At 45.4% G+C, this 20488-nt stretch overlaps 2 protein-coding genes across 2 annotated transcripts; one reads left to right on the forward strand and one right to left on the reverse strand.

The window, feature by feature from the left end:
- Positions 1-1453: 1453 nt before the first annotated feature.
- On the reverse strand, positions 1454-12556 carry top3a (DNA topoisomerase III alpha). The gene is made up of 19 exons (XM_035180578.2): positions 11912-12556; positions 11034-11093; positions 10861-10934; positions 10698-10773; positions 10455-10563; positions 10204-10347; positions 9780-9950; positions 9597-9697; positions 8374-8448; positions 8134-8216; positions 7603-7813; positions 7218-7403; positions 6841-6970; positions 6535-6648; positions 6263-6428; positions 6002-6148; positions 5701-5823; positions 3478-4238; positions 1454-2719 (listed from the first exon to the last, which is right to left on the reverse strand). Exons 1-19 carry the CDS (start codon positions 12140-12142, stop codon positions 2547-2549), a joined length of 3135 nt encoding a protein of 1044 aa, XP_035036469.2. The 5' UTR covers positions 12143-12556; the 3' UTR covers positions 1454-2546.
- smcr8a (Smith-Magenis syndrome chromosome region, candidate 8a) lies at positions 12451-19693 on the forward strand. The gene is made up of 4 exons (XM_035180579.2): positions 12451-12520; positions 12828-13968; positions 14787-16562; positions 17184-19693. The coding sequence occupies exons 2-4, from the start codon at positions 13367-13369 to the stop codon at positions 17641-17643; spliced, it is 2838 nt and encodes a 945-aa protein (XP_035036470.1). The 5' UTR covers positions 12451-12520; positions 12828-13366; the 3' UTR covers positions 17644-19693.
- Positions 19694-20488: the final 795 nt, after the last annotated feature.

Consider the following 20488-nt stretch of genomic DNA (forward strand, 5'->3'; position numbering starts at 1 on the left):
TATTGTATGTTGTTGTTTGTTCATTTTCGTGTCTGTCATGTGTTTACACGTCATCAACACGCCCACTCGCTGGCAGGGAACCCTCCGGAGGATCTCCTGCTGTGCCCTCACCTGGACTCTGACTGACTTTCTCCAGAGTTTGCACTTGAACATTTACGTTGTCACATCTAAACCCCTCCTGAGAATGTCAGGAGATGATCTGGAACCAGCTCTAATTACTGTTATTTCATCTTTCATCACCTTCTAAGACTCATCGGCTGCTGCTGTGAGTCACTGACTGTAAAGTTTGATGATCTCACTGCATCGAGGGGTTTTAATATCTCATCCAGGCCTGATGTGCCCAGCGGTGAATCACATATTGATGTTAATGATTTTCCTTCTAATGGAGACATGATCTGATCTCATTGGTTTTTCTTTGATCATCCACGGTTCTGCTGGAGTGAGCCTGCGGGGCCGAGGTGTAACTGCAGCCCGGCGAAGTGAAGCGTGACACGGGAGGAACGCAGCGCTCCTTCCCGCAAGGAGGAGGCGATCACATGACCGGTGGATCTGCCTGGAAACTAAAGTGAGGAGTTTAGGAGCCGATCACAGCTCGCGCACACCCACGTGCTGTGACTCACGCATGACTCACCGAACGTGCCAGTAAGAGCCTCGCGCGCGCACACACACATACACACACAGACGCACACAGATTTAAGAGGAAAAACATTAGGGTAACTTATCACAGCCTCATACCGGGAATCCACGCAATTCTGGTTTATTCCATTGTCCAAAGTCACGGTTTCATTCCCGGTAAAGTGAAGGAAGTAAACATCTGGGAAAACTCAACCATTCAAATCCAGCGGTGAAACCCACATCTGCACAGCTAAAAGATAAGATAAGATATATAAAAATAAAAACTAATATATACAAGAATATGTGCAGTGAATGAATTGCACATGAAGCATTGTATTGCACAGACCGAATGTCCTTATAGTGTAACGTAGCCTGAGAGGAGGGTAACATGTATAATCACCACACACAGATCTGTGTGTTTCTGCAGGAATCTTTCAAACTCAATTATATTGCGATAATTATTGATATCGTTTTTATCCCCCGGAGCTTTACAACAAGCCCACATCTGTTTAACTAGTCAAGTACTGATACTCATCTTTAGTTAACAGATAACTAGTTCATAATTGATAATTGTAGTTTGCTTTGATTAAATCTACTGCACCACATTTCCAAAGTAAAGTGCTTTTCACTCCACTTCACTTATCTGACAGCTGTGTGCAGGCTGCAGTTTTATGTGTTAAACATTTGCAATAAACTACGAGTAGTTGAAATCAGAACAGGCTCGAACAAATAGAAGAGCAAATGCACGTTTTAAAAGATATTCCAGGTTAAGTAGTAGGTAAGTAGATATAGATAAATAAATAAACATATTTCTAGAAAAGTTCAATGAGAGCAAAGGTTTCATTCTTCCTCGTTATGTTTATTATGAACAGCAGCAACAAAGACATTCAACCGGCTGAAAGTTTCAAGATAAAACTGAAACCAAAACCAGTTGAACCGACACAAAAGACTAAAGATAAAACCAACAAAACTTGTTGATACAAACTCTGTCATGACCGTGAAGATATTATCAGGTTTACAGCACAAGAAAGTTTATTAACATCAACTTTAAAAAAATACTGATGATTGTGGTACTGACAGTAACTCAATCCACCCACACGTACATTTACATATTTCAATGTTTCCTCCAACAACAGTTCAGAATCCAGAAATCTACATACAATGTGTATTATTTATTGTTAAAAAACTGTGTGCAAATACATTTTAATTTAAAATACACTTTTTATTTAAGACAGAACTGCTTCTGTGGAAGAGTCCTCGTCCTCCTGCTGATCTCGGTCAGGACCAGGAACACGACTGACAGGGTTATTAATCTGATCCAAGACCAGCTGAGCAACTCTCTCATTATCTGTTGAGCATGTTCAGGAAACTGCAGCAGCGACAAACTCCGGCAGCAGGAGACTGTACCATGCTTCTGAGTTTGTTTACTTCAGACATGACTGCTCCCTGAAAGTGAAGCCATAGTGTCTCCATCGCCACCTAGGGGCCGGCTGCAGTGTTTGTAGGAACTGGCAGGGAATGACAGAAAAGGGGCCACAAAAGAGCCTCAAGCTAAACGTCACAAAATCAAAGAGATGAGAACAGAGAGAGAAGTTCCTGTTTCTACTGACCTGGGATACGTTTTATGACATTCCTCTTTTTTTAATACAAGTTTTCAACGTATGGCAAAACTCGGACAAGGAAAACCAAGTTTTGATTTTGTTTAGAGCCACAGTTGTTGGATTTTCTTCTTTCCTCTCGAAACTGTTATTAAATAAAACTTTGGGTAAAGTGTGTGAATCCCAGAAAGGGAGTTCCAGCCCATTGAAGAGGAACTTACAACCTGCGGCATATTTAAGAAGTAAAACCCGATTCCACACTGTTGAGTCAGAAGCTTCAATATGTCCATTCAGCTCCAGAGCAGCTTCACAGTCTTCGCCCCGGCACAGCGGTCACCGCTGCGGACAGGTGACCCGGGTGTGCCCCGGCATGTGGCAGATGCCGCAGGTACGGGGTTTCTTAGCAGCAGGAGGTTTGTTGGGGTTGGCCGCTCCCATTTTCTTCCTCCCCCTCCCCCCTCCATCTCCACGGTCTCCACCGCCATTAAATCCACCACCAAAACTACCTGCCATGGGGGAACAGGTCAAACACAACATGAGGTGGTGAGATGCAAACTGCAAACTGAGCACTGACGATGTTTCTGTAAGCGGCAGCGAGCGCCTGATGAGTGGACGCTTCAAGGTCTCAGTAGTGTTAGAGAGTCGTGACAGATTTTCCTTTAGCATTAAGTCTTTCTCTCTCCTTCTCCTTTGTTGGATCTGACTCTACATCTCCTCTGATCGAACACTCGCATTAACACGGTTTTAAACATTTTACACAGCGCACAGAGAGCATGAGCTGATACTGGGCTCATGGTGCAAATGAATAAACAGGCATTTTGTGGAAGTAAGACAATGAACTGTGAGAAATTAAATTCTAATGTTTGTCTTTAATTCATTGTTAATTGTTTTTACGTGAATGCATTATTAGATGCTTGTGATGGAAGGCAATTTTTTTTTGTCGAGAAATCTAGTATTTGAATTCAATCTAACCAGTGATTTGAAAAGTTATAGGATTAAATACAAGCTTTGGTAAGAATTATTTGCTTCAGCCAGAAAAATGATACAAATCTAGAGGCTTGTGTCCTCCAGCAGCAAAGAGACAGACATGAATGTTCTTGAGTTGAGAATTGGGGTTCGGCATTTATTGGTGATGGTTGAGGTATGTGTGTGTGTGTGTGTGTGTGTGTGTGTGTGTGTGTGTGTGTGTGTGTGTGTGTGTGTGTGTGTGTGTGTGTGTGTGTGTGTGTGTGTGTGTGTGTGTGTGTGTGTGTGTGGGCCTTACCTGGTGGAGGTGCGTTCTCGTCCGCCCATTGGAAGAAGCCACACTGTTGATCTCTTGGTTTCCCACAGGTGTGGAACATCCGGCCCTTGTTGGGACCGTCCTTCTGCACCGTAAGCATCACCGCTGTCTCATTACAGTTGCACATCGTCTGTCCCACATGTCCTCCAGCTCCCCCTTCTTGCTCTCGTCCTCCTCCAAACATGTTTTTGAAGCCCAGCGAGGGCCTCGGAGGCTGGGAGGTGTTCGGTGCAGGCAGGGGACGGGGGGGCCCTCGACTCTGCGGTGCCTGCGGCTGATTTGGTTCATCTGACCACAGAAAGAAGTTGCAGCTTCCAGCGTTGCACTTGTAGAACTGACGCCCTTGGTTGGGGCCGTCTTTACGCACAGTGAGGAGAAGTGCGACCTGACCGCAGTTGCACACAATGGCGTCGCTGTTGGGGTCCCCACTACCGCCCCCACCTGGTGGAGGGCGAGGCTGAGGGGCCCAGGAGGGGACAGGAGGAAGGGAAGGTCGGGGATTGGAACGTGGGGGTCTGGGTGGATCTGGTCGAGGAGGCCGTGGAGCTGGTGGCCGAGGGTCACCTCTTCCTCCACCTCCCCCACCTCCTCGTCTCCCAACTCCTCCACCATCTCCTCCTCCTCCTCTGAGGTATTTCAAGTCCAGCACCTCTCTGAGCATCTCATCACATCCACCGATGCAGCCGACAAACTCTAAAGGCATCATGGGAGGGAGGCTGCCCCTGCGGAACTTAAACCTCAACCTGGTAAATGAAGGACAAACAGAGGGTGAAGGTTGAAGAGGGCGAATGTTGTGTTGCTATGAGCCGAACAGAACCAGGAAACACCGGAACATGTGCGTGTAAAACTACCAAAACTTGAAGAAAGACACTTCGACATTCTGAGGAACCACGAGCCGACCACATTTCAGTCTAAAGTGATCCACCCCCCGAAACTCTTCTATGTTCCTCAAAATTACATATTCAAAAGATTTGTCATGAAAAAAATCCCCCTCATGACCTTCAATTGGCTCGAATGTAACATGACAGCTTTTTTCTCTCATTTCGTGACTGAGATGGAACCGACTGATCATTTCACTCAAAATATGTCTTTTATAACATAAAGAGGGAGTCATGCTAATGTGTTTAAAAGATTAAAACGTCAGATAGAATTTGGATGTGTTGGTAACAAATAACATCAATATCAAAATAACTGAACCGAATAAGCCATGAATTTCCTGTGTGACGCTGCTAAACAAGTTTCATCCTCCACAGTGATGATGGTTTTATATTCTGCACCATGTGACTGGTCTTCTTGCCCTATTATACTGTTATTTAATAAAACATCACGATTTAAACCAGGCGAATAAAAAGCTGTACAATCATTAAACACAGCGATGCAGGAATCTGTGAGATAAAAGCTGGGATATTACATCAAGTTGCCGTGGTGACCAGCAAGGTGGCAGCAGCCAGCAACAGTTTATCTCTGCACTAACTGATGTGAGAAGAGATGCTGTTTTTGAGTAAGTGCTGTAGTTCAACTTTGAGCCCTGTTCAAGACCGGTAGCTATGGTAACGGATGCTGTTACGGGGCACTTTGGCTCGCTGCTGGCGAGCGCGCCCTATATTTGGACTGAGCTGAGGCACGTGCTCAAGGGGTTAACGCCCACTTGTGTAAACAAGAACTTTGACGAGTTTCTTGTGCTGATGAAGAAACTTCATCTGAGTGTTGAGCGCTGACAGAGGAGGAACGCACGGACGTCTTCTGAGCTCCCACATACGCTCATCAACAGCACAACACTTATAATCTCTGTGTTCACCGGCATCAAAGTGACCACTGAGAAGAAGTGAAGTTACTGTGGAACAAAGGACTAAAGAAAGCAAAGCACAGTCAAACCAAACCAGTAAAGGAAATTAATTATCTTCACTGCGTTAATTTAATCATCAGGAAATATTTATGACTGTGATATGTAAATATGGGAAAAATGGGATTTCCTTTTAGGATTTTTTTCAAAATAAAAGCACAGCTGAGGCTGATGGGAATGTCCGAATCAAGTATTTGAAAACCAAAGTTATTAGTAATTCATCTTGAGTGAGGCAGGACATTTTCATGACAACCCGTCAACAAGCGGATTCTTTGTGTTATGTTATCATTCAGAAAACGGTGCTGTGTTCAGCTTTGTGCATCAACCAATGAAATGTGGTCGAGTATAAAATAAATACTTACATGTGAATGGGGCGTGGCTGACAGGTGGGACAAATGCTGTTGTCTCTGCTGACCTCCAGCACTGTTTCGGGGAACCACACTGCTGTCTTACAGGCTGGGAAACCCACGCAGGACAGGTATTTACTGCAGGGGGACGGAGACGCAGAGGAAGGGACAGGACAGAGGACGCAGAGAGAGTTAAAGGGGAAAGCTAGAGGCCAATGACCTACTGTAAACTTTAGAGTTTTAGAATAACTCAACATAGCATATAGATTTAAAGTTATGTCAGTAATAAGGTTTTGAGCTACATGTCTCGCCTCACCCGTTTCCCTCCCTCTTCTTTTTCAGCACCATGTCCCGACTACAGTTAGGACATTTCCTGACAGGGAGCGGGATCTCCATGTCCTGCTGCTCTTCTTCAGGGATCTCCTGAGCTGCACCCAGATACGGCGACAGGGCTTCATCTAACCTGAGGCGACAACAGACAATAACTTCCTACCAGCAGCCTGCAAAGATTACACCCAAGGTGCATCTATTCAGAACACGACATGATTTCAATGAATCTCATTGAGTGCAGACTGACTTCTTTGCCTTCCTGACAGACTCAATGAAGACGGTCTTGTATTTCTGGATGTGTTGCAGCAGCACGCCCCGTTTGTCCTTCCTGCCCTCGGATACCAGCTTGAGATCTGCCTCCAGTTCAGCACGCAGGTTTGGTTTAGACATCTCATAGCCCATGGAGTTGTATCCTAAACAAACAAACGCACATAAACACTTGCGTCATAGCTGATAACACTATGTATAAAGCCCACAATACATTGTAGAATGCGTTGTGTTGTGTGTGTGTGCAGTTACCCTCCACCAGCCCCATGCCGAGCTCTCCAGGGAGGAACCTCTGGTCAGCTGTCAAGCCCACGTACATGCGACTCTTGATCGTCTCAATGTGATCTGCATGGGTCGCGTCTGTGCCTGTAACACACACAGTTTAACACATTCGAGTTTTCATGACGCACAAAGCAGTTAATCTTGAACAAACAAGGTCTGTGATGACTAAGTCGTTCCTAGATTTGCTTTGTTCATGGATAAAGGTTTGTGAGTCTGTGGGCTGCTACACACACTCTGCCTGTGTGTGTCTGTGAGTGTGTGTGTGTGTGTGTTTACCGATGCCGTGCTTCTCCATCAGGGATATGAGGTCGGCTTCAGTGAGCAGCTGCGGAGGACTCGTCTGTCCGTCCACCATCTCAATAGCAGAGGGCTGGAACTGGGAGCCGTTCTCATACACTGGAATCACCTGGAACAAACAAAATGAAGGTTTGACACAGGAATCAGCTGCAACCACACAACTGTATAAAAGTGTATTTAACCCTTAAGTATGTGACTTCAGCTCCAAGGGGTCTCACAATCAAAACAATACAAAAAAATATGTAGTTTGATGTCGTAAATCCGCTAGGGATCATGGGAAAGTTGTCTTCCCGGATGAGGTAATGTAGTAAAAGCAACAACACACACACCCACACAAACACAAACACACATCCTACCTTGGCACTCCACCTGTCAAACGGGTAAACATCCAGGTAGTTCCTTGCAATGATCATGAGTCCCGAGGTGGAGAACGTCTCCTGGGCTATGTCTATGTCCACCACTGTCTCGTGCCCCAGAGCATCTTGGGACACGCAGGCAAGGAAGTGCCGGACAATGAACTCGTAAATACGTCCTTCATTGCCCTGGACACAAGAAGAAACAGAAAACCGTTACGTCACAGATTCAATGTGTGTGTTTACATGGTGCATTTTTATATGAAAGGGGAATTTATCTTAAATTAATATGTATTTGACCTTTGGGCTCCTGCAGATAATATGTGAAACCTTTGAGCATTAAGACAAATGAACGATTTATGCAGAAAACTGATCCTCATTTACATACCTGCAGTGTATGAGTGAACTTGGTGGGGTGTATGGGGGGATGGGCTTGGTCAGATTTCTTGCCCTGTCGCGGGTTGGGACCCCCGGGCTGGTCGAGCACCTGCTGGGCGAACGTCCCCCAGGCTTGGCTCTGTGTCTGCAGCTCCACCAGGGGGCTGAGATTCAGGGTTGCAGGGAAAATGTTTGTCTCAGTGCGGGGGTAGCTGATAAACCTGAAAAGACGAAGAAAAAAACCCCACATGAGTAACCTTCACGTAAAGAAATCAAGATGGAACACCCGGGAAGTTTGACATTTCTCGTAAAGTCATCTATTAAACACCTAAACTGCCAGATGGTGCTTTCCCATGTACAACAACAGGAACGGCTTTGAGGTGGTTTTAAAAGTACAACTGACCGTTTCACTGACACACAGAGACTCAAGGCAGCTTTCTGACTGAAACAAGTTCAAGTGAGCTGGACATTTAGCACATGGACCGGATCAACACCAGTATGTGCTGCTTGTTCAACTCTTATGATAACTCTTAACACTCACCCTTGAGTATAGAGTTTTTCTGCAATTTTCATGGTCTCTTTGGCGTTTATCCTCAGCTTCCGAGACGCCAGTTTCTCCATTTCCTGTTGGTCAGATAAAAAGTTGACGTCTGATCACAAAGGGACAAAGATGAGACCCAGGACACTGGAGCTGAATAAACTCGATCGGTCTCTCATGCTTGAATACAGCTACATGCAGTTTACATGCAGCGCATTCGTGTGTATGGCTTCATATTCTTACCACAGTGTCCAAAGGCAGCGGTCTCCACTTGCTCTTGGGTTTGCTGGTTACTGAGGTGACTGTTGCCATGGGATCCTGGAAATGAGTAAAATTATTTTCTTGTGTGTAGCTTTTCACATACGTGGCTTAGAGCCCAGTTTATTCAGACAGGTTAAAAAAAACCATTTGAATTTAAATGTTCTGCTGTGTCCTGCGGAGGTAACAGCTGAGGGGAGAGGCGCGGTTACACACGTGTGGATGCACTTTCAGCACAGACCAGAAACACACACACACATACAAACACACAAAACACAGTTGTGTGCTGTTCAAGCTCACAAATCATTTCTCCGTGCACAACAATCATCAGTGTTTTTGCTTTATACTAAATAACTAATTTGTATGATCAGATAACCACATCAGTGTTGAATGTCTTCTCCTGTGTTGCTTTGCTGTTGCTGTGTTTCAGTATGAATATATTTTGAACCTGTTATGTAAGAGCAAAAGTTAGGCAAAGTTTTTTTTTTTTACTTTCCCATGTTTGATGCCGTTTTACAGTTTAAGAAAATGTAAAAGAAACAGAAGAAGGAAGGATTTGACCAGAAGTACTTGCAGGATGTTTTTCATGATCAGTGAACAATGACCTGAGTTTGGCTCCTGATCGTCACATCTTGCCCGTTGGGAAACAGTGAAACTAGCGAAGTGATAATTACGTGATCATGATTTTTCAATGACAGTCATAGGTTCAGACGACACCTCCGTCCTGCCTCCAGCGACTGAGACTAAAGATGCTGAGGCAGGACCAACAACATGTACTGACGCCGACCAAAACTAAACACCAACGTGCAAAATGACTGTAGCAGAACAGGTCACTTAAAACGAGGCATAATGGAAACTCACATTAGCTCATAAACACATTATGACAATGAACCAAAACTCAGGACATGTAGAAAAACACATCACTAGTAAAAACATCACTAAGAACAAGACTGTGTTTACCGATCTTATGATAGTCAAGAGTAGGGACCTTCCTCACGTGTAAACAACTTAATTGCTATATACAAAAACTATGTGAAATCAATGAAAGAATCTCAAATTTGTCACTTTGAAATTTCTAAAGACAGAGATGACAATAACAACATCAGCTGACTTATGAAGCTCACTAGCTTCAGTGAGAGACCATGACTGTGCACACATTCACTGTCCGACACACAGTGTGAATCATACACATGCAAACGGGCCCGTACCTCCATGCAGATCTGGTAAAGCACCAGGCAAGCCGTGTGGTGGAAGAGACGGTTTCTTTTCCAGTTGAACTCGACAGTGTCCTCCTCAACTTCATGGAGCACTGACACACAAAAAAAAAACTCTGTTTAAAACCTCAACCCTCTGCATTTGATGTGTGGGCCTGTGCATGGATACATTTCTACCTTTGATTTTGTAGAAGGTCTCCGGTATAAACGCCTGGATGGCTTTGAAACGCTCCACCACAAAGCCCAGGGTGGGAAACTGACAGCTGCCGTATGAGATCAGCTGATTGGCCAGAGACTCTGGAAAGATCTTCTGAAGGCGAAGCGTCTGGAATCGAGTGAAGGATGCACCTGCAGAAGATGAGCACACAGGTCATGTTCCTGACATGTTCCTCTTGTTGTGAACACGTCTTCGACTCGAACAATCTGCTGCTGTGTTGTTCATATGTGAAAGGCAAAATCCGGAGAATGTCCAAACCTAATATACAGGCCACTAGTGTTGTATCATTGGATAAAGTGACATTTAACCAAGACAAAGAATAATGATTATGTTTGACAAACCATTATCTGTTGCCATGCACTAGCGTGAGGAGTACGACCTTACCTATCCGCAGGTCGAGCTCCTGACGGACATCAACAGCATCACTGACGTTAGCATCCGGCGCAGTCAGAGTTTCACAAGCTCTCCGTATGGAGTTGGGGGTGATCTCAGAAAACTTTGCCCGAAAGACTTGTAAATTGTGTTTAACTGAAAAACACACAGAGACACATCATCAGGGGGAAATCATGCTTTTAAAAAAACTAAATATTAAGGGAAGTCAACAACAAAATACAACAGACTTCTTATTGTCGTACCTGCTTTACAGACGTCTATGACTTCAAAGCCAATGTTTTCTCCCTCTCTGTCACAATCAGTCCAGATGACTAAGGCCTGGCACTGTCTCACCTCTTTCTCCAGAGTCCGCTACAGAGACAGAGAAGAGACAGAGGAAAGGGGAGAAGAGAAAAAGGGGTTTGATGAACAGATGAGTCCTAAAGATCCAAAGGGTTAATTTTAATACAAAATGAAGATTCTAGAATGACAGCAAGTGACCATACCTTGATGTGTATCATGTTATCTGGACAGTACTTCTCTACCTCAGCATCAAATAACAGCTGGGGATTACAACTGTGCCTTTGGAGAGAACATATTCACGTATGAGTAATTTGTTATAAGACTGCGAGATGCTGAATGTACAAAAATAGTCCGATTTTCAATTACCATTTCTGGAACGGCGCTTTAAACTCCAGAGCCAGTAAGTGACCAGATACTGATGTCATTGATACCGAGACATTCTGGAGTAGGAGACAGAACAAGACCAACAAAATCAGAAACAGGAAAAACACAAAAGAACAGGTCCTTGGATAATCAAATATTTGTGTGTATTCGCTCACCTGACCAAAGAGATTATATTCATACTCGTAGATTTTATTAAACTTTGACATTCCTTCCCTCTGAAAAGGAAAATAATACAATAAATACAAAAACAACTGAAGAAATCTGGGATAATACACAACATGTTCATTGTGATTAATCCAAAACAGACTCCCACTGGGATCATTCATCCATAAACAACTTCCTTACTTATATCCCAAAAAAGTTGCCATAGTATCAATTATAACGTTTTGCTAATGTACAGTAAATCTTTTCCCAAAGTTAAAAATCAACTTATTTAACATCAAGTTTAATGTTCATGTTGTTTGAACAGTTGTCAGGGAGAGGACTGAGACAACCAGCAAATATTCACATGTGAGATACGTTTAAGATCTGATCTATATTCTCTATTTCAAGAGGGTGTTTGGGGATCATGACTCAGCGAACACCAGATAAAGTGTAATTGTTTCTATTTAAGATGAATCCCTGTGTCATCTAATTGAATGTTGTATTAAAGATCAGCTGCAACTGTTTGTTACTGTGTCGTGAAGGGACAACAAACAGACAGATACACTAGAACACAGAGACTGATCCTAGACCATCTACTGATTCAGGGCTACAACATTTATGATTAACCTGCTGATTAGAATCAAACAGAGGAAGAAACTGTCTATAACAAGTTCTTAGAGCCAAAACAACAATCAAATCCACAGATAATCAAATTCTCTTCTTCAAATCATTTACAAACACAGAGAAGCATTTGAGAAACTGGAAACTTCTCTCCCTTTGTGTTGTAGCCTGATTAAAGACTTTTGGCACATTCATCATGTCCATACGGACTAATAACACGACCTAGTGGACGTGTTTATTCTGCTGGTGATGAAGAGGCTCCACTGACCCTCCGGGCTGTGCCGCCGGACATGATCTCTGCGATGCCCTTGGCTGCATCGTTCTTCTCGGCTACGCAGAGGACCCGCTTGATCTGAGCCCGGCTCCGGTTCATGTCGTCCCGCAGACGCGTGTCCGGACTCCGGCCACCCTGCGCCGCACAGAGACGCCTCCACTGGAGCCCGAGCCGCTGCAGTCCCGGTCGAAGCAAGGATCTTCCCGGTAGGTTCGCTATGAGCATGCCTGGTGTCCCTCACATGAAGCGGCCAGTCCGCCGGGCAGCACCGCTCCTGCTGTTAGCATGTTAGCTGCGGCTAACCGCTAAAAACCATGGTCTACGCTCCCGGAAACGGTTAAAAAGAGCTAAAACAATCCCCACGAGTTGTCCACCTGCATTCATAATAAAACAACACCCGGAGAATAAAACGTAAACACCAAATACACAAGTTAAAACTTTGCTAGCGGCGGAACCGAAGTCTGAAAGCAAGCCGCTAAACTCTGTTTACAAATTGCCGCGTCCGCCTGTCAAACACTGCCGTATTCAAGGTCGTAAAACTGTCGTAAAAACCCAGGAACTGCCTCGGTCCGGAAACACGACAACAAGCAGATTTTAACAACAGTAAGTGTGAAGCTTTTTAATTTTAACACCGTTTACATCTGCAACACGCGCGGTGTTGTTATTAATAACGTTTTTAATAATGGTGTAAATTATATAATCTCATATCGCAGATAATGGAAGTACACCCTAAATCAGGAATGTTGAAATATAGACTAACCGAGATGATATTACTAATAATACTAATAAATGATAAATACTGGTTATAAGAATCCGCTACAAACACCGAAAGTACTTTTAATATTTTTGATTATCACATCAAGTACTCCCATTCATCCCGGACGGTCACTGTGTGTACTTTGTGTTTTAGGGTGTACTCCGTGCAGGAGGCGGGGGGATGGTCACCTGACAGGACCGTGACCAGCTGGGTAAACATGGCGCCTGTGTCTGGGACCTGAATGACATGTTACCGCTCCTGTGTGTAAACGGCCCCGCGGTGGACGAACGGGACGCGTGACGAGACGCGGCTCGGGAGCAGAGAGGCGCTTCACTGACGCGGCTCCATGTTTCATTGTCTCCGTGCTCAGCGGGAAGAAGCTGATTCCTGCCCGGACCCTGTCATTGGCGCAGATATTTCCTTTTGTTAACAGGGACGCTGCCTGTAGTTCATGTGGAGGGGCTCCACTTTTACACACAAATATCAAGGATCCTGCTCTGAGGACCAGGCTCCTGCTGGGCTCAGTCTGGGGCCCACCCTGCTCTGCTGTGGGACCCTGTTTTTAAATGCTGCCTGGATGGTGTGAGAGCAGGATGATCAATGTGTCTGTTGCACTCTGACAGCTGGGTTATGACTGTGAGTGGTGCTGCAGCGTGTGTCGTGTTTCTCATGCCTTTCTCCACAACACCACTATGATAGGCTCACCTGACGTGGTGGCTTTCACTAAAGAGGATGAGTTTGGTCCGACCGGCCCGGACCCCTGGGCTCTCCCTGAGGAGTTCTCCGTCCCCCTCCATCCTTTGGCTGACTCCAACCCCTGGGCCAAAACCTCCTTCGCCAAGTTCACCAAAGACTTCATCCTCATCTCGGAGTTCTCTGAGCAGGTGGGCCCTCAGCCGCTCCTCACCATCCCACCCGACCCCAAAGTCTGCGGCACGTTCGATCTCAACTACTTCTCCCTGCGCATCATGTCAGTGGACTACCAGGCCTCCTTCGTGGGGCATCCACCAGGCAGTGGCTACCCAAGGCTCAGCTTCGTGGAGGACTCGAGGGTGGTGTTGGGCGACTCGAAGGAAGGGGCATTCGCTTACGTCCATCACCTCACGCTGTACGACCTGGAGGCGAGGGGCTTTGTGAGACCGTTCTGCATGGCATACGTTTCAGCCGACGAGAGGAAAATCATGCTGCAGTTTCAGGAGCTGTCCCTCCGCTTCCTGCAGGCGTCTGAGTGTCTGAAGGCTGGGAACAGGAGAGCCTTCGCCAAGGAACTGCAGAGGAAGCTCCAGGACCTGGAGTAAGATTTGAACTGCTTTCCCACGTAGAATTCAAATACAAATCTGATATTTCAATATTAGCCCTGTTAATTTTTGTAATTATATATGTAAACTGGTAATTGTTCAAATCAATGTGAAAAATTGTACCAGCGAGACTTTGCTTTTGGGCCCCTGCTAATCTCTCAGCCTCATGTCTACTGCTCCACATTTCACATGTGTGCTGACATTAGGCAAAGCTTTTGGCTAAATAAGAAAATATTGTGATTTTGACCTCAATAACAAGTCTGACGATCTTAAAACATTTCACCCAGAACCAAAATGTGAACTTCATGGTTGCACAAGAGGAAAAGTCAGAGGTCACTAAAGTTTTTAGCATTCATCCTCTAGGGACTTTGAATGCTGTACAGTATTTTTTGGCAATCTATCCAGAGATATTTCAGTTTGATGTGATGGACTGACCAACAAACCCACACTTATACCCATGTGTGCATTAGAATGGATATAAACATAACTTGCCAACTCTAATCTACCAGTTCATGAATGTTCATGAAGTTCTGCTGCTTGTTTTTCCTGTTTTGTTTGTGTAGTAGTTTCACAGACTCCGTTCAGACACTAACATCCATCCTGAGTGATCTGATCACATTCAGTCACAGATCACATGTGGTCCCAGGACCCATTTTAAAGCCAGGTGTGAAGAGATGAACATAGATCTGTCCACTTGTGATCAGATCTCTCAGGACGGATGTTAATACCAGGCTCATGTTACTCTTGACTCCTCTTATTCCTGTTCCCTGTATGAACACATGTGCATCAGTAACCCGTGTTGTCTTCCCCTCAGGTACACTCACTCTGTGCTGCAGAGAGAGGAGGGCCTGCAGAGGGAGGCGGGGCCTCAGTGCATGTACTCCGCTCACGCCGTAGAGAAAGCCAATGAGCTCGCCAACGTTGAAAAGAGCATCTACGAACACAGGGACCTGCTGAGGCAGATCAGCTCCTTCCACTGCCGCCCGCGCAGAGACCCGCACGCTGTCACCTGTCAGAAGTGTATGACACAGTGCTTGAGCGAGTGTGAAACGCTGTTGGAAAAATATGCCAAGCTTGCCAACCCCTTCTGTTACACTGACACAGGAAGGAAGGGGGACGAAGGGCAGGGTCAGATCAATGATGAAGCAGGCAAAGAGGAAGTGGCGGAGGATGACGATGAGGGCGTTAAACGCAGGCCGTCTTACACACCACAGCTGATCAAAGCTAAGTCCGCCAAGTGTTTCGACAAGCGCCTGAAGACCATGCAGGAGCTGTGTGATGACACTTTCTATGAGGCCACCATGGGGCTCCTGAAGGAGACGGAGAGGAGTTTCCGTGGCGACCTATGTTACCTTCACACACGCCGCCTGGACAAGTCTTTACGCAGGAGACAGAGAATTACCAACTTCCTGTTTGAGGAGGACCTTGGTGATGATGCTGAGGATGAGGGGGGGGTACTAAGACCATTCTGTGCTGTGAACCATGCTGTCAACAACTTTACACTCTCAAATCCTCCTCCAATTGTGCTGGGACCAGAACCTCTAGAGCTAGACTCACTGGCGCCCCCAGATCCCCGAGACCCAACTTCTGAGACCAGCCATACTCAGGAGAGTGAGCTCGGGCTTGGGATGAGTCATTTGGATTCCTCCCCCTCAGACCAGACCCAGGAGAGCTCCGACGGGACCAAAGGAAGCTTTAGCAGCGATAAGAGCGGGATGGGCCCGGCAGAAAAGCAGCAAAGTCTTGCTAGTGTTAGGTCTGAACATCCTGATCCTGATCCTGATTCTGACTTGACCCCTGACCCTGACCACAACACTGACCTGGAGAGGGAGAGCAGCAGTGAAGACATGGAAACCACTGCAGGGGAGGATGAGGGTGACAACGGGGGAGACGACACACCCGTGTCCTTGCTGGAAGTGGTGTCTGAGCTTGAGGCCAGCAGGGAGGACGACTGTGAGAGAGTAAGTGAAATTGAGTCTGACTTGTTGGTTCCAATTGACACAGCATGCTGTATGTCTCAAGAGGGTTTCCTTTATGAGGCATCTGCCCCAGAGAAGACACCTCATCTGGACCAAAGCTCCAACCATCAGTCCTCTCCAACCGCGGTGGTCAACCAGGAGCCTCAATCCCTTCCCCTTCTCCAGGACTATTACGCTGTGGGCTCTCTAAGCTCAGAAAACAAAGCATCTGGGCTGGAGCTGCCCGTGGGGCTCCTTGGAGACGCAGTTTCCCGTACGTCAGCAGAGGACGGGTCAGACTGCACCATGAGTGCTTCTACTGGGTCTGATCGTGCTGCCTCACCTCTCGGCTACGGGGCGGTGATGACCCTGCGTCACAGGAAGAAGGCTGGACAAGGAGCCCTGAGGTTTGTTCGACAGTACCCCTTTGCCATACAAGCTCTTTTGTGCCTGCTGAGTGGCAGAACCCTGGTGGTGCTTGGGGCAGATGAGGGGAGGGTCCGACGGTTGGTTGCTGCTCTGGCCCTCTTCGTTCCCGGCCCTGGGAAGTGCGGCGAGAGGGTTCAAGCCTGGCTGTCCTGTCCTTTCACCCTTACTGACCTGCAGAGGTGGAAACTCATTGGTTTGCAAAGGTATGTCCAATCTGCATTTACATTTTAGCCATTTAAATAACACTGCTATAAAAAGCTGGTATTCAGGGCTTGTAGAACAAGACAGATGATGTTGATTTCACAGATTTACTAAAACATTGAGTTTGATGCTCACAAAACCATAGAACATATTAATCAATATGAAATATGAAGATGATGATAGATTCCTCAAGATAGTTTGTATCACAATCACTCCACTATTACTCATCTGCTCTGACTCAGTCTGTGATGACGCACAAACTATTCAACTTCCAGCCTCTCGACTGTATTGGAGTTTTTACAGAGAGGAAGCTTTAGTTTCATAAATTCATGCAAGTGCATGAATTTATGAAACTAAAATGCAAAGTGAAAAGGTCTGTTTTGGGACAAGTGTCATCTTGGTAGGAACTTCTTTAGGATCCATCCTCTGGAACCATGAATCTCTGTATCTGATGTTTTGCCAATGTGTCCAATAGATGTTGAGAAATTTCAACCAGATCCATACAGCAATAACAATTAATGATATATTACAATAATATTGCGATTAAAAAGAAATGTATACCTCTATGTTAAGCTTTCTTAACGAACTGACAACTATGGTATCTGTCTTTCTGCCTCACACAGAGTGGCGTCCCCTGTTGGTTCCAGCATGCTTTACTCGCTGTCCCGCTACAGCCGCTATATCTCCATCCTTGATGCCGACCAGAAGACCTTGCGCTGCCCGCCGTATCGCGGCCAGCTGCTGGCCAACATAGCCGATCATCGCACCTACATCCGCCGTGGCTCCACCTACTTCCTTCATGTACAGAGCACCCTGTGCCGCCTGGCTGCCAAAGCCTTCCTGTTTACTTTCACCCACCACCTCCACCTGCCGGTCAGCTCCACGGAGGGGCCCGAGGTCGTGGAGGGCCGACGCCTTTGCTTTCTGCAGGAGCAGCTGGGGCTGGGCGAGGAGGACAGCCAGATACTGCTGTGCCTCAGCCAGCTCATCACTCAGCAGTACCTGCAGCCCCCCACCGGGAGCAGCGCACTCGCACCTTGTTTTAGTTTTAACTACACCATGAGCGTTTTATACAAAATCTAATTACCTTCTGGGAAAATGATTCTCATGCAGGTTTTAGCAGAAATTATCTGTGACTCTTTGGTTTTTATTGGACCAAAGGTGAATGTTACAAGGTCTAAAGTTATTTAAGTTTCAGGAAAATCTGCACTGACTTTTATTTTTCTCTGCCTTGCTGTGTTTTTCTTTGCTCTGGCTATTTCCTCTGTGTGCAGGGGAGATGAGAATCAGAGTGTTTACTTTGGTTCAGAGCAGGTCCACACACAAACACATGTCCATGACAAACAAGTGTCTGCTCAACCCTTTGAGCTTTTTGTGGGGTTTTTCCTCTTCCGTGTTATGTGCTTGTCTGAGGTCAGGGACACTTTGTGTGTGAGTGTGTGTTTTCTTTTACAAAATTTAAACCAACATGGCTGTCTGTGTATTTAAAGTGCTTCTCTGACCTCAGCCGGCTCACTCACAGGTTCAATCACAGCTCTGTGTTAACACCCATCAACCACTGAGCAGTTTGTCAGCGATGACATCATCTCAGCTACATGTAAACATGTTTTTCAGGAATACTGTGACATTTTGTGTGGTGAACAGACGTCCCTCTCAAATCTGTCCATGACATGGTCTGTTACAGCTGGTTTGTGACACGCCTCTCTACCTACCACCACAAAGCTTCCAAAGGCCAAAGCTTTTCTGAAGCCGACACTCGTCATATTTCTGTTTCACTCCACCTTACTTTTTCTTTTTTTTTTCTTTCATGAATGAATTTGAACACATATCTCTGCAGTAGTGGTTGAATGTCTGTTTTGTTTCCGGGAGTATTGATGTTTTAACGGGAGTAGATTTGACCTTTGAGAGCATGAAGTAAGCGTTCCCAGAAGGCTGCTTTCGGGTTGTGATGCATGAGGAAGTGTATTCGCCGTGTGAATTGGAGCCAGTCGGCTTCCATGTGATGTTGCATGTCCAGAGAAAAAACCGTCATCGCGCACATACTCACCAATGTACGGCCAGCGGCAGCCAAAACCTGTCAATATTCACTGCTGACGAGCATCTTCATGGATATTACTCAAACGGTCAGTAGCATTTTAAAGCTACTTAACCTAAATGTATTGAAATTCACTGTTGTCTTAAAGTTGTGTGCGAGTGTTGTGGTGTCAGCATGAGACTGTCTTGTGCCGGGGTGAACCACCGTGTTGATGATATTCCTGTTTTTGTTACATTTGAACGAACTGACTCGGACGAGATGCTGAACATTTTTTTAGATGTTTGCTGGGAGTGACGGTGACGTTGTGTTTGTATAGATTTTATGAATTTCCTGTGCCATCAAAAGCAAAACTCTGAAGTTCGACACTTTATTTAGGACAGTAGTGGCCTATCATTTTTATCCCAGCGATCCTTGCTGGATGTGTGCTATGAACAACGGTACTATTACTATTATTTATTGCTTCAGGACAACATTTGGATCATTATGCTGAGAATTTCTGTTTTGGAGTAAGCTGAAGAAATGCAAAAACAAAAAGAAATCTCTGAAGTTCTGTCAGTTCGGCCAGTGAAATCGCACTATGTTAGTATTTTAGATTTTCCTGTTCCTAATTCTGTGGCGTCGGCGATGGAGCTTTGATTCTGTATCTAGGGTGGTAACTGTACTTGTGACTGCATGGTCAGAGTTTTAATGTGAAAGGTCAAACAATGTGGGATCATGGCTGCTGTCCTTCCTGCTACGATTAAAAAAAAAATGTTTTTAAGGCAAATGCTTTTAACTACTAATGACAACCTCACTTTTAATTGCACCTAATGTTTTATTTCATTTTAGTTCAGGCTTTTGCCAAATGTGATGTCTTTATTTTTTAATACTTGACTTTTTCTGTTCGGAGATTACAACTTTTTTTTTTAGCTATTGTCCCTCTAATGCAAAAAGGTGAATGTAATTTTAATAAGCCATACCACAGTGTGCTTAACACGTCGTCACTCAGTGTCCTTATGTTGCCATATCACATCCACCTTTTGTATCTCACCACGAAGGGGGCCACTGTTAACTTCAGCCCTGTTGCCATTTACTTTAATAAAGCACGTTGTGAATGTCGTGCCGCTTTTATGTGACGTTGAAGATCAACTTAAATCATTTTTTGTGTCAGTGCCTGGTTCCCACAGGAGGCGGGCGATCGTGTTGATGTTGCTGAATCTCCCTGTGAGATACTGAAGGACCACATTTCTCACATTAAACATCCGATACCCAACAGACTCTTTGTCTGTGTGACTTGCTTCAGCGATGACGGATGTGCAAACATTGGAGGTTGGCATGAATAATAAATACTTCTCTGTGAGCTGCATCTAATTGCCCTGCTGGGTTTCCGGAAGGAAAAGGTGGTGGACTGGAGAGAAAGTAGCAGCGGGTGAATGATTTACAAACACTTCACAACAATACAGTCGTGTTCAGAGTTGATTATCATTGGTAGGCAGGAGCTGAGTGTGTGGGCAGCGCTGTGTGTCGCAGTCATTATGTAAACAGGTGAGATTCTCTACCTTTTTCCACCGATGCTGTTTTTTTCTAGCGTCTTTGTAATCCCACAGTTGAGCAGAGGGACAGCTCACACACACACACACACACACTCTCCTGTCAGCTGCTCTAAGGATCAATAACATCTGTACATCGACAGGTGAGGATTTAATTAGGAGTTAGTTTCACCTGCAATGTTTATGACTGAGATGAAACAATCGCACAAATAACTGGAATATCACTCAGTAGAGCTCAAACCTCTGCAGAGGCTCAACAGTCCCTTGAAATTAATTCAAGCTTCACCGACTTTCACACACAGATATCAGTTCCCTAAATGCACCTGTTTTTTCCCCGTCAAGATCAATTATTTATTTCCTGGGA

This window comes from Hippoglossus stenolepis, chromosome 16 (assembly GCF_022539355.2).
Source record: "Hippoglossus stenolepis isolate QCI-W04-F060 chromosome 16, HSTE1.2, whole genome shotgun sequence".
NCBI lineage: Eukaryota > Metazoa > Chordata > Actinopteri > Pleuronectiformes > Pleuronectidae > Hippoglossus > Hippoglossus stenolepis.